The sequence below is a fragment of the Ovis aries genome, chromosome 7 (assembly GCF_016772045.2).
Source record: "Ovis aries strain OAR_USU_Benz2616 breed Rambouillet chromosome 7, ARS-UI_Ramb_v3.0, whole genome shotgun sequence".
Lineage (NCBI taxonomy): Eukaryota > Metazoa > Chordata > Mammalia > Artiodactyla > Bovidae > Ovis > Ovis aries.
Genome location: NC_056060.1, coordinates 79871554 through 79884931, shown reverse-complemented (window position 1 = coordinate 79884931; position 13378 = coordinate 79871554). Strand labels below are relative to the sequence as shown.

General features: G+C 45.0%; 1 protein-coding gene across 6 annotated transcripts in view; it reads left to right on the top strand.

Moving 5' to 3' along the window:
- The window catches only part of SLC8A3 (solute carrier family 8 member A3), a 166781-nt gene that overhangs the window by 143526 nt on the left and 9877 nt on the right, over positions 1 to 13378 (top strand). For 2 of the 6 annotated variants that reach the window (XM_060418226.1, XM_042252699.2), the window contains exons 3-5: positions 1030 to 1133; positions 10041 to 10165; positions 10873 to 10972. In XM_060418226.1, the coding sequence (XP_060274209.1) occupies positions 1030 to 1133; positions 10041 to 10165; positions 10873 to 10972 (329 nt within the window). Of the gene's footprint in view, positions 1 to 1029; positions 1134 to 6086; positions 6105 to 10040; positions 10166 to 10872; positions 10973 to 13378 lie in introns of all 6 variants that reach the window. The other 4 variants (XM_060418225.1, XM_027971964.3, XM_042252696.2 and 1 more) reach the window with 3 other exon arrangements.

Below are 13378 nucleotides of genomic sequence, written 5' to 3'. Positions count from 1 at the left end.
ATCCCCTGGAGGAGGGCATGGCAACCCACTCCAGTATTCTTGCCTGGAGAATCCCTATGGACAGAGGAGCCTGGCAGGCTACTGCCTATAGGGTTGCAAAGAATCGGACATGACTGAGTGAGTAAGCACATGCTTTGTTGAGATACCCAGAAATGAGCAGAAACCTCCATCACCATGTCCCCTTGATGCCTAATAATCTGCATTTAAGGAAGCCAGCTTTGAGACACATCACCCCCATGTGATAGAGGTCCAAAGATGATTTAGAATTGATGATTTGTGGCATTTTCATCACACTTTTCAGGAATGCATCAGCTGTAACTCTTAAAGGAGTCCCACATCATATTGTGGTCAATACGTATTTATTTTACTTCCCACCACTAAAGCCCCTACAAGGTAAAGAATGAAGAAGATGATAGAATTCTGCCTTCCTTCTTTCCTTTCTCTTTCTCTCTGATTTCCCTGCCTCAAAAATACTTTCCTTTTAAGATTTTCTCTATGAGGCTCACATACGAAGTGGGTATAGACACAAGGAAGGGAAACAAGCCCCTAGCTAGATACTGTTGACATTCTCTGTTGTAGAAGAGCCCTGGGCCACCCCCATAGGCCAGCAGTTCACCTACTCCCCAAAGAAATGCCAGTTACCATGTGACACCTAATGGAATGTGCTGCCCAACTCACTTTGTACTAACCGTCAGCAGGATCGAAAATGACTCCTCCCCACCATCAACCCCCTTCTTCCTTCCCATCTCCCTCCCATCCTCATGGATCCCTTCCTTTGCCCACTTATCCTTGCCTTCTGACTCCCTTTCCCTCTCACTCATAAGGACAACTCTGACCAAGGAGATAAGAAAAGCTAAGACCTTTTTTGACATAAGAACAATATAATCCGCTGAGTCCTGTCAAAAGCCACCATGGCGGGACTGGGCTGCATGTGCCAAGAGTGATGGGGAATGATTTTAAAGGCTGTGCTCTGGGTGACCAACCAACCTACCGACCCAGTCGACACTTTCTCTCTTGTTGTCCCTACAGGAAAACCGTAAGGGTTAAAATAGTAGATGAGGAGGAATACGAAAGGCAAGAGAATTTCTTCATTGTCCTTGGTGAACCGAAATGGATGGAACGTGGAATATCAGGTGTGAGATTCTTTAAAAAAAAAACAACAAAAAACCAAAAAATGAACAAACAAAATAAAACAAAAAGAAAAAAATTTAAACAAGCTGTAAAGCAACAAGAACAAAAAGCAACTATATTTTTTTTCCTCCCCTCCCCTCCTTTTTTCTTTTTCTTCCTTCCTCCTTTTGACCAATGGACTTTTTTTTATTCTTTTCCCTCCTGTATTCTCGCTCTCACCCTGTTTCGGTATCATCTCTGCCTTCTTAGCCTTAGCTTATTTCCAAGTCCTCCTGTTTCACCTCCTGGGCACAGTGCAGCCTCGACTCCTCATGACCCTGCTGAGTCACATCTGCCTTGTGTTCCAATTATCTGATTCCCAATGTCCCCTGCACTTCCTCTTCCACCGCCCACCCCTGCCCCATTTCCCACCCCATACAAAGTCACCTGTAAATGTGCCAACTCCTTGGTGGATGGGGAGGAGAAGATGAAAGGAATGCATGCGATGCATGCCTGTGCCCCTTCCCTGCCTCCTCCTCCTTCTACCCTCCTCTCTCTCTAGCCTGGATTGAATGGGGGAGGGGCTGGGGAGGGGGCTGGATCCCGTGTTGCAATGACGCTTTGACAGCCTTCTGCTGCATCTCCCAACCTCCGTGGAGTGCTTGGCAGGTTTTTCACTTGCAGAGTGGCCCATGGGCCGCTTTGCCCTTCGTGGAGGTAAGTGTTTTATCTGGCTATTTCACAGTTGGGTAGAGCTAAACGTGGAAAGGTATACCAGTTGTCAGAGGTCACACTTCTGGGAGCTCTCTGAGGGAAAGCTGGCCTCCAAGGTAGTCATGCAATCTGGAACCCTGAGCTGTTCATCCTTCCCTTGACATCCCACCCCATCCGTGCTACCTCTTGTCTAGCCCAAGGCGGGGTACTTTATTCTGACTGCTTTAGGGTAATGCAGTCCTGAAAGCAGAAAATTGAGTCTGCAAAAGTGAAGTGATTAACTCCAGATATGGAAATCACCTCAGCCAGAAGGCCCTGGAAAAAGACTGACATTGGGCCCGCCCCAAGTATGGCCTTTTGGGTTTTCCAATAGGAGGGACTCTCAATGGCGTGGTTGGTGTTGATCCTTGAGAAATAGATGTTGGACAGTTCACAGAAGGCAGCCTTGGCTTGGCGTCTGCAAATGAGAGCATTACCCAGGTCTTGAGATAACCCTCATCCCACACCAGAGACGTGGCCTCATCTCCTCCTTTGCTCAGGACCTGCATCTTGGGATACCTGCCTAAGGGACTGATTATGTCGCAACCAAGGTAGATGTCAGGAAAGATTTCTTCCCTTGAATAAAATGATTGGAAGCTACACCTTTGCAAGTGTTGGAGGAGTATATGTGGGTAAGAATGCTCTTGGGAAATGCCAAGAGGGGGTCATTTAGACTCCCCTTCAGGACACATGTGCTGCTGGGAGCCTCGTGGAGGATAGAACAGCGAGATCTACTTGTTTGTCAAAAAAAGGTGATGCTTCTGCCTCTACTTCACATGACAAACAACAGCATGAAGCCTTTTATTCAAGGACAGATCCAAGATATTCAGCCACTACATTCCCAAAGGCTTTTGCCCAAGTCTTCTTCTGAGACATGAATGATTGCTCAGTTCCCCTTGTCCTCTGACCCTCTCTGCAGATCTGACTGTTTCTGTGCCCACACTGGTTTGGTCACACCTGGTGTTGGAGAAGCAGAAGCCCTCTCTGCTTTCTATTATTCATTCTCTTCTTGGCCACCTAATAAGATGTTGCCATGAGCCTGATTCCCAAAGAGTGCTGGAAGAAAAGAGTAACTTCCGTTGCTTCCCAGACTGTGTTCCTGCCACCTGAACTAGTCTCAGAAATTGTCTCAATATCTGCCCTACCTCATTCCTATCTCCCTTCTGCATTTACTGCGCATCGTCATGATTGGTTGGATGCAGCTGACACCTAAGGGCGTTATCAACTAGCCTCATCAATTTCCATAGTCCCTAGCTACTTATGTGCAAATGAAAGCTGGACAAAGGATCACACAGGATGGCTAGAAAGAAGGCAGTCTTCTCCAGACAAGAAGAGTGAGTTGCAAGTCCATCCATGACTTTATTCTACCAATGAAGAGACTTTTCTTTTCTGCCTCCCCAATAAAGACCATTCAACGGCAGGACAGAGAGTGACCTAAGACAAATCTTGAAGAGACTTGACCAAACATGAATGCCTATGGCTACTCTTCATCTGAGGACCCCTTTTCACTGCAATAGAGTCTCTGTCCAAGGAGATGTCAGCAGCGCCCTGATGAAGTCCAGTCCTGGGGGAGGCAGTAGGAGACAAGACAAGGATTTCATCGAGCTACCAGTGTGATATGCCCCTAGATCTTTTCCCAGTGACCAAGGTGGAAGTTGCCAATAGGAAAGGTGTCCATTTTCTGTCAGTTTCTATTATCTATAGGGTTTATTTTCAGTTTCTTCAGATTGTCCCATATTTTGGCATTAGACCACAAGGCAAGAGGTCATAATACTCAATTGTGTAGACTCAGAACCAAATGAAACCCCATCCTGATGTCCAGAATGTCCTGCTGTTCTCCTAGTGAGAAACATCGCAGTGGACATTGCTTTTCATTATCACTGCTGCATGGGAGAGGCTTAGGCATTCAGAAGAGCATAGCATAGTGGGTGCATGGTCAAAGTGACAGTTGCATTACAAAAAAGTAAAATGCTGTACTTAAAATAAGAGATTCTATTCTTGGCAAACAAAACAGATTTCAGAGGGGAAATTCAATCCTCCGGACAAACTAAGGGAGGGAATAAGAGGGGATGAACAGGGCACACAGTTGCCCAGGAGTAGAGCAGGCATTGGAGTTTAGCAGTGGACAACTGAGAGCAACTCTGAGCAGTACGATCAAGGCTGTCAGGCCTGGGCCTGGACATTGGAAGCCTGTTTGTGCCTTCTTTGGCTCAGAGGTTAAAGCATATGCCTCCAATGCAGGAGACCCAAGTTCGATCCCTGGGTCGGGAAGATCCCCTGGAGAAGGAAATGGTAACCCACTCCAGTATTCTTGCCTGGAAAATTCCATGGACAGAGAAGCCTGGTAGGCTACAGTCCACAGGGTCGAAAGAGTCGGACATGACTGAGCGACTTCACTTCACTCACTTTGGGCTCCCTCTAACAAGTTGCTCAGATACTTCCAAATACTCAGAGTTGTGCTGTTTCCTGCTTGTCCCTGGGCTATCTGAGCAATCACCTGACCCTGGGGGATCAACACAGGGAAAAGTTCAGCTCCAGCTTCTCTCATCAGCCACAGCAGGAAAAATACCCTGGAGGGATCCTGTCACTCAGTGAGTCTACCTGGATCTCACTGATCCATCCATAACTGTTCAGTGGAAAGCCTCAGGTTCATATAGACACGACCAAGAAACAGTGCCCAGCTGACTGAAAGTCCTCTCATTGTGCTAGAGACGATCCTGGTGTTGGGAGGGATGTCTCAGTGAAAACCAGAGCAGCAGGGACTTTTCTGGAAGAGCTGCCCTTTGTCTGGCCTACCTGGGTACACTGATTTGTTTGGGTCTCTTCTCTTCTTTTCTTTTTTTTCTACTCTCCACCAGAACTTGGGGGCCAGGAGAGGCTCTTCTGTGAAGATCCATAGAAGGAGTAGAATGAGCAGGCTGTCTTGCTATCTGTCCATCTCTCATCTCAGTGTAGTACAAAGATCCACTGATCCATTGCCCCTTAGAATTCCATATGGGAGAAACCAGAAAAAGTCAACTGCTATTCTCCCTGATTATGTACCGTAAAGATTCTGTATCCATATGTGTTTTCAGTGGCTGTGAATACGGAATTACAGACTGAGTTGTGTTCTTAGAGATTTTTAGAAGAAACAATTTACAGACACCTTGCCCTGCCCCCTGCCTCACTCATTCCTCATCAATCCCCATCAGTCACCAGCTGCACCAGGAGTATGTAGCAGGATATTCCCAGGCTTTTATTTGACGAGAGCCAGGGAGGGAGGTGCTGTACTAAGACACCATCAAAGTGAAAATGTGATATGTTACAAGATTTTCTTTTATCTTGAAATCTAGGAGAGGTTAGCATAAGTGAAAACTCAGGGGCTAGGAAAGACCTGTGCTGGGTATATCTTTAACTCAGCTTACCAGACCATTTAAGGACCTTGCATTTGTCATCTCCCATCTGTCAGTAGCTTTCGGTATGACAGTCTCTCTGGTCCAGAGTATCTAGACTCTGACTTAGCCTGTCCTTTCTGAAACAAAACACCATTCAGTGATGCAACCCCACAGGATCTGTGAAAAATACAATTGCCGAAATAGGTGGCAAATGGCAAACCTCTACTGAACATCTACCCATTGCAATGACTTTGCAGTTGACTTCACAGTGACTTTGCACAGTAGATAGAGTCGATGCAAAATGGGAAGAGGCCATGGCCTCCAACCTCCAGCCTTTCTCTATAAAATGATACACTGTTCAAAGAAAACGTTTTGCAGGATTTATCTTTTCACGAGGTTATCCTTTTAGGGATACTCAAAGCTCTGGTAGGGTTGCAACCTATACAGTTTGAAGATAACTGGATTCTCACTCCTTTACAGAATGGATGTGATAACCTGATCCTTTAGAAGATCACAAATGGCCAACTCTGTCTCTGCTCCAGCTACTTAGTTCCCCCCGTCCTCATTCCTCTATCCATAGCCTTCAGGGTTGCAGAGAAGTTTTGGGAAAACTTGAAGCTGCAAGGCCCTGGTGCCCAGTGCTCTCTCCAGTAGTTCACACCTCTTGCTGCGGCTGCTGCGCATGCTCCAATTGCTGCCTTTTGCATGTGGCCACAGTGCTCTCACCTACTAAGCTCACTGCTTTTCTTGCACTACTGCAGCCGCAAAACCTGGGGACACTTTCCAGATGGGACCTTAATGCTCTTTCCTTTTCTTTCTTCCCTTTGTCTGGTACCCATTTGCAAACAGCGCTCCTGTTATCGCCAGGTAAGAGGTGTCTTCTGCCCATCCCTTTTTCTGCTTCTTGCCAGTGCCATTATTTACTTTAAAACCAATATCCTTTGCTTTATTTACTAGGAGCTGTGGGCTTAAGTTCTCTTAAGGACCAGGAGGTTTATTTCCCTACTGCAGATGATTGTGAGGAGGTAGACAATTCCTTGGGCACCATTTCAGTGGATGTGGGTAAAGGCATAGTTGGTCCTCTCTGAGACCAGGAAAAGAACTGAAACTTACTGAAAAAATGGGGGGAGGTCATACACTTCTCCTGAGTCTTAATTCCTCCATCATCTCATATTGTGGGGCAAGAGAGGATGAGAGTCAGAGCTGACTCTCCTAATAGGATCATGATGGGATGAGAAAGAAAATACTTCAATCTGGATGGGGTCTGGGGAGAAATAATCAGGAGCTTCTGTGAGAACATGAAAAGTAGTTTTTAAGGAATCTGGAATTTTATTGATCCTGAAGATCTTCCATCTCATCACAGCAGAGACCTAACTTTCTAGAACTTTGGTTCATTTGTCATTGATCTTTGAAATCACATGTGCCATGAATGACAAGAAGAATTAGAATATTATGGGGTGAGGGGGCAATTATTTGATTGGATATAGAAATTTGGCAGAATTTATATTGGGGATATTCTCGCAGAGAATCTAGAGCCTGTCATAGGGAATGTACCAAATATGCTTGCATCCGTGTAATCAAATCACAGACAATATCCAACTTTGTGAGTAGTTAGGAAGGCATTGCCGGCATATGGGCAATACTGTAACTCTTGGTGCAGACAAAGCAAGTTATACAAGGTGTCCCAATATATGCTAAAATAACATTTTACATTTCATCAGTCCTTTGAACGTATAAAAATTGTAAGGTCATTTAAGATGCAAAACATCTTTCAGAATTCACTGATAGTCACCATAGGCTGTACACTGAGCTTGAGAAAGGGGCAGGCTACATACTAAGGACATTGATCTCCTTGGAGTCATAAACCAGAAAAAAAAAAGTGGATAAACCCCTACATTTTCCCTTTCTGGAAAGAACCACTTCAGCTTCCTTAGTTTCTTGCTTCCTCTTATATCAATAAGATAATGACTACCTCCAACCCCATATATTCCACTCTTCTCCCAGGTTTTAATGTCAAAGCACTGGGTGCTTCTTCTCCACTTAGCTCATCTTCTCGCCTGAGAAGGCATTTGGGCTTTTTTGTCCCAACCCTTGCCTCTCCCCACTACCAGCCACACATACATATGCTCAAAACAGAGATTGTGATTTAATTTAAGCTTCATTATACTTTTAACACATTGGCACAGATACCAGTAGACACTAAAATAGGAAGAAAAAAAAAGGTGTCATTTCCTAGATCTTTCAATCTGTAAACCTTCAATTTAGGAGCCCTTGGCTAGACTTTAAATTCACTGGAAATCTCAACTCCTTGTTTGGATTTTTCCAGGTGGCCACGAAAATGTGATTCACAATGCCTCGTGAAAAATGGAGAGAAAATGTGTTCAATCTGAGCTATACCTCCAAGCTCAGGGACCTGACTACACTGCCCCATTTCTTTCTGAGAATGTCTGTAGAACATTCATGGCAATCTATTCCAGTCTGGCCTGGCAAGCTCTTCTCTCTTCCAATATTTGTTTAATCTTCCATCCTATTAATAGGTTCATTCTCTCTTTTCCCCCTTCCTCCTCCTTTTTCTAGATCTAAGTGTTTGTTTAGTCAGTCTGAATATCAAGGTCACCTGTCATTTATTTTCTACACTCAAAATTGAGAGGTTACATTAACAAGTGATCAGAATAATTATGATCTTTAAGGTTTGAGACTTCTCACCTTCTCAAGAAAGTAACTTAATTTGAATGTAAAGAAATGATCATTACAGAAGTAAGGCAGGAATTACTACCAAACCAAGATACTAAATCAGAATTGATTTAAAAGCATGTGAATCAATCATTAACAGATATATATATATGGAGAGAGAGAGAACCTCTGTGGGGCTGTGGGAGATCCAAAGATAGAGGATTGGTTATTTGTCAAAGTGATTTCTGCAGAGAGCTAGATGGAAAAACTGTCACCACAGGGTTGGACAGGTCAGTAGCTAGATCAATATCCTGCCAGATGGATACAGTGCTAGATTGATAGCTAGACAAGGGGTTAGACAGGTACATTTATAAGTCACTGGAGAGCTCATTATGTTGGGATAAAGTTCTTGCGGCACATGTAGAGTATGACATGGGGGAAATGGGGAGGGAGGAGTGGAATAATACTGTCTCTACTAGGATATGCACTGTAATATGGTCCCAAAGACCACAAGTAGAGGAAAAGAATGCCCATGTTTTTTAAAGAATCCACATATATACGTTTTTACAAAGGCTTTTATTCAGAGTGGCTTGCAGTCTAGCTTCTAGGATCACTGACTTCATAGCCAGACTTATTTTCAGAATTACCTAATAAGAGGCTCATATGGACTAAATAAAGTCAGGCTGCAAGAGGGTATATGCTTAGAAATGTACAGGAGGATGTTAATCCATGAGAAGTAACTGTTTCCAAGAGTGGTCACCAACACTAGCAGGAGGACAGCACCACGGACAGCTCCCCAACATTTTGGGATTGCCTTCTGCCTTTGGAGCCAGAAGCACTGAGTAAAACAGCCAGCCCAGGAATCCACTGCACACTCTCTTACCAGTCTTCATTCAAAACAGCTTTAAAAATTCTTATATAAAACAGACCCTCTGCCTGGTTTACAATCTTTCCAGTAAATTATTTTCCTTGCAACTTTAAGAGCTCAAGTCTCACCCCTCACCATGCTTCACCAATCCCCAAGATAGAGAGAAAAGAAGACCTTCTTGTCCTCTGACCCGTTTTGTCCTTGAGATTACTCAAGGACTAGAAGACTCCCCTGGGAGATTCACTGTGCGGAATAAAAGCAATTAAAGAGCCAAATAAAAGAATTAATTGCATGTAAGAATGTGGACTCGGATGGAAAGATGTTTAAACGAGCTCTGAAAGAAACAGACTGCCAAGAGCAATTTTCTAATCAAAGGGGAATAAAAAGATTCAATCTCTGTTTCACTTTAATCCAGAAAACATGTCTTCATGGTGAAATGGTCTTAAAATGGGCTCACCAGCTGAAGTGGAAAAAAGTTCTAACTGTTCAACATGAGAAGGGATTGTAAATGAGTCAAGATACAGAGGGGCACACGGAATGCCTCAGAAAGAAAGAAAGAAGAACTTTCTTTTTGTGTGTTTTTGAACAAGTATTTGTATTTCAGAAGAAATGTGCCTGGTTCCTTAAAAATCCTAGGGCTCTTTCATTTAGAAATCATGACATTTTGAGGGAAGCCGTCCAAGTTTCTCATTGTGAGGCTAATATTCACTAGTACGAAATGTAGATATTCCTGAAAACATCCTTTTTTGTCCCTTATTGAAGTTACAGTCCTAAGAATGTTGGAGACAGATGTTAATGTGAGCCAGTGGACATTCCATTTGGTTGAAACGTGCTTCTGACCCCCAGGAACCTTTATATGAAGTAGTCATGCCAGTCATGCCCAACAGTTCAAAACTGCTAGAGGTCAAGAGATTTGGCTTTTGTTCCCAGCTCTTCAATATCTCATCAAATGTTTTGGGGCTTCACTTGGTGCTGCTTCTCAGAAGGTCTTTGGGTCAGGTTTCCCCACCCCAGCCCCCCCGCCACCAACCTAAGCCAGGTCTAAAAATGGAAAGAGGAATGTTAAGCTCAGAACGTGCAAGGAACCCTTTCATGGTCTGTTTAGCAGCTTATAGAAAGAGGCACTAACAAGCACATAAAATCCCCATCCTCAAGAGTTATTTCCTGTATGCCCATTGCCAATGCCTAATACTCCGAGCTTTATTTAGACTTCCAGGGAATGGCAAATGTGCTAAAGCTCGTCTGGTTTTGTTTTGTTGCAGAGGTGACAGACAGGAAGCTGACTGTGGAAGAAGAAGAAGCCAAGAGGATAGCAGAAATGGGAAAGCCAATATTGGGTGAACACCCCAAACTAGAGGTCATCATCGAGGAGTCCTATGAGTTCAAGGTCAGGCCATAAGTGAGATGTAACTGAATAACAAAATAACGAGGTGGGAGGTAGAAGCCCTGGAGTTTTGTTCTAACGTCACCACTGAATACATAAAGTTGAAACTGCACAAATCACTTACCCACCCCAGTCTCAGTTTTCCCATTTGTAACATGGAACAAACAGTGCTGGTCATTTGTAACTTAGGAACAGTGAGGAAGTATTACATGGCCTATGGAACAAATGAGCTATAATACCCCTAAAGTATCATCACTATTTAATTGTATTTTTAAAACAAAGATACTGAAATTCACTCCCCCAGGTCTAGGTTTACTGATCCCTGGGTTGGGAAGATCCCCTGGAGAAGGAAATGGCGACCTACTGCAGTACTCTTGCCTGGGGAATCCCATGGAGGGAGGAGCCTGGTAGGCTACTAGTCCATGGGGTCGCAAAAAGTCGGACACGACTGGGCGACTTCACTTTCACTGTAGTGTTATTCTCTATTGTATTGCTTTAAATATCCAATGTCAGCAGTCACAACCAAAGAAGAGGACAGTGGAAGGACTATGCCAGAAGATGCCCCCCTGAGGCCATTTCATGCATAACTTTCAGAGCCCATGTGTAGCCCCCTGGAGCACAGGGTATCTTTCATCCCCACGAAGTGCCAAATTCTTCAGTGGTTCTGAGCATTCTGACCTCATGGTTCCAAGTTTTAATCTCCCTGACAGACTACCGTGGACAAGCTGATTAGGAAGACAAACCTGGCCTTGGTCGTGGGGACCCATTCCTGGAGGGACCAGTTCATGGAGGCCATCACTGTCAGTGCAGGTAAGGGGGTCTCGAGATGGACGCAGGCTTTGCTGGGAGGAGCAGGAAGTTCCAGAGAAGCAGGAACACAGACATGTCAGCAGCTCACTCATCTCAGGAAGGGCCTCAGCAGCCAGCCTTCCCAGCTCTTACCCTAGATGTTTTGTCTTTTCACTGGGTCACTTTGGAAGACAAACATGGGGGTAACTAAAGGAGCATGGCTATCTCTGCTTTCAGACCCTGGTTCTGCTGTGTGAAGAGCTTCCCAGGTGGCGCTAGTGGTAAAGAATCTACCTGCCAATGCAGGAGACGCCAGAGACGTGGGTTCAACCCCTGGGTCAGGAAGATCCCCTGGAGAAGGAAATGGCAACCCACTCCAGTATTCCTGCATGAGAAATCTCATGGACAGAGGAGCCTGGTGGGCTACAGTCCATGGGGTCACAAAGAGCTGGATACAGTTGAGCACACGTGCATGCTATGTGAACTCAGACACGCTGTCCTCCCTGTGTCTCAGTTTTGTCACCCAAAAAAGGAACTATTGCTACCTTTCTTTGTCAGCAAAGAGAGTAGAAAGCTACAGAGTCTGGTGCTACATAGAAGCTTAAGACATTCTGGCTTTCATCATTCCATCATCTTGTTAAGGCAGTCCTCCTTTTCTGTAAAATGAGAGACTATTCTGATTTATAGATGTGCGGGTCTGAGGTTGGTAAAAACTTTGCATTGACTGACAGACCTCTGCTCTGGATGATTCCAGATCTCTCCTTGGCACTTAGGGACAGGTTTCCTCAGTGGGCACCCATGGCACAGCCAGCATCCCAGAGGCCTACACGCAGGTTGGCATGGGAAGGGAGGGGTCTCATCACTCCCAGCAGCAGTGCGTCTCAGCACCACTGAGGCCTTCTGTGCTGCCCAGGATTCTGGGCCTTATCTCTTTTTGTGAAGCTTTGTTGTCATAGCAACCCACTGGGTCGCATCCCTGAGGTCCCAGCACCACAGCCAAAGTACAGATAGGAAGAGAGGGCCACTGCCGCTGTGTTCACTGCCCCACCTTTTTCATCACCTGCTTCCAGACGCCCCCTCTTATGACCTTACTCTGCCCCTAAAGAGACAATGAGTAGACTATCAGCCACATAATCGAATGCCCTCCTTTTTCAAATGAGGGAACCAACGTTCAGAAACAAAAAGGGATTGATGCCAGGTTCCAGATTCTCTTCATGGCAAAGATGCAGCTGGAGCCCAAGTGCCCTGAATCCTGCTTCCACGGGTCATGGTGAAACATGACAGAGCTTGCCCTTGACCGAGCTGCAGCACGTCCTCTCCTCCTGGACTGCTGAGTGGGCAACTCTGCCCAAATTTCCTGGCAAGGACAAACCGGGAACAGCCCAGCTCCGTCCCATGGGATATTTGGAGAATGGCAAACATGTATGTGAGTCAAGAAGCAAGTTAGAACTGGACATGGAACCAAGGACTGGTTCAAAATTGGGAAGGGAGCATGTCAAGGCTGTATATTGTCACCCTGCTTATCTAATTTATATGCAGAGTACATCACGAAAAATGCTGGATGAAGCACAAGCTGGAATCAAGATTGCTGGGAGAAATATCAATAACCTCAGATATGCAGATGACACCACCCTTATGGCAGAAAGTGAAGAAGAACTAAAGAGCCTCTTGATGAAAGTGAAAGAGGAGACTGAAAAAGCTGGCTTAAAACTCAACATTCAGAAAACAAAGATCATGGCATCCGGTCCCATCACTTCACGGCAAATAGATGGGGAAAAAGTGGAAACAGTGACAGATTTTTTTCCCTTGTCTCCAAAATCACTGCAGATGGCAACTGCAGCCATGAAACTAAAAGACACTTGCTTCTTGGAAGGAAAGCTATGACCAACCTAGACAGCATATTAAAAAGTAGAGACACTGCTTTGTCAACAAAGGTCTGTATAGTCAAAGTTACAGTTTTTCTAAGTAGTCAAATATGGATGTGAGTGTTGGGCCATAAAGAAGACTGAGTGCTAAAGAGTTGATGCTTTTGAACTGTGGTGTTGGAGAAGACTCTTGAGAGTCCCTTGGACTGCAAGGAGATCCAACCAGTCAGTCCTAAAGGAAATCAACCCTGAATATTCATCGGAAGGACTGATACCAAAGATGAAACTCCAGTACTTCGGCCACCTGATGCAAAGAGCAGACTCACTGGAAAAGACCCATCAGCTGGAAAAGATTGAAGGCAGAAGAAGAGGGTGACAGAGGATGAGATGTTTGGATGGCATCACTGACTCAATGGACATGAGTTTGAGCAAACTCCAGGAGATAGTGAAGGACAGGGAAGCCTGGTATGCTGCAGTCCATGGGGTTGGACTTGAGTTAGTGGCTGAACAACAGCTGACTCACCAGAATGCCCACATGATCTGGAATGACAGGTGTCTCACT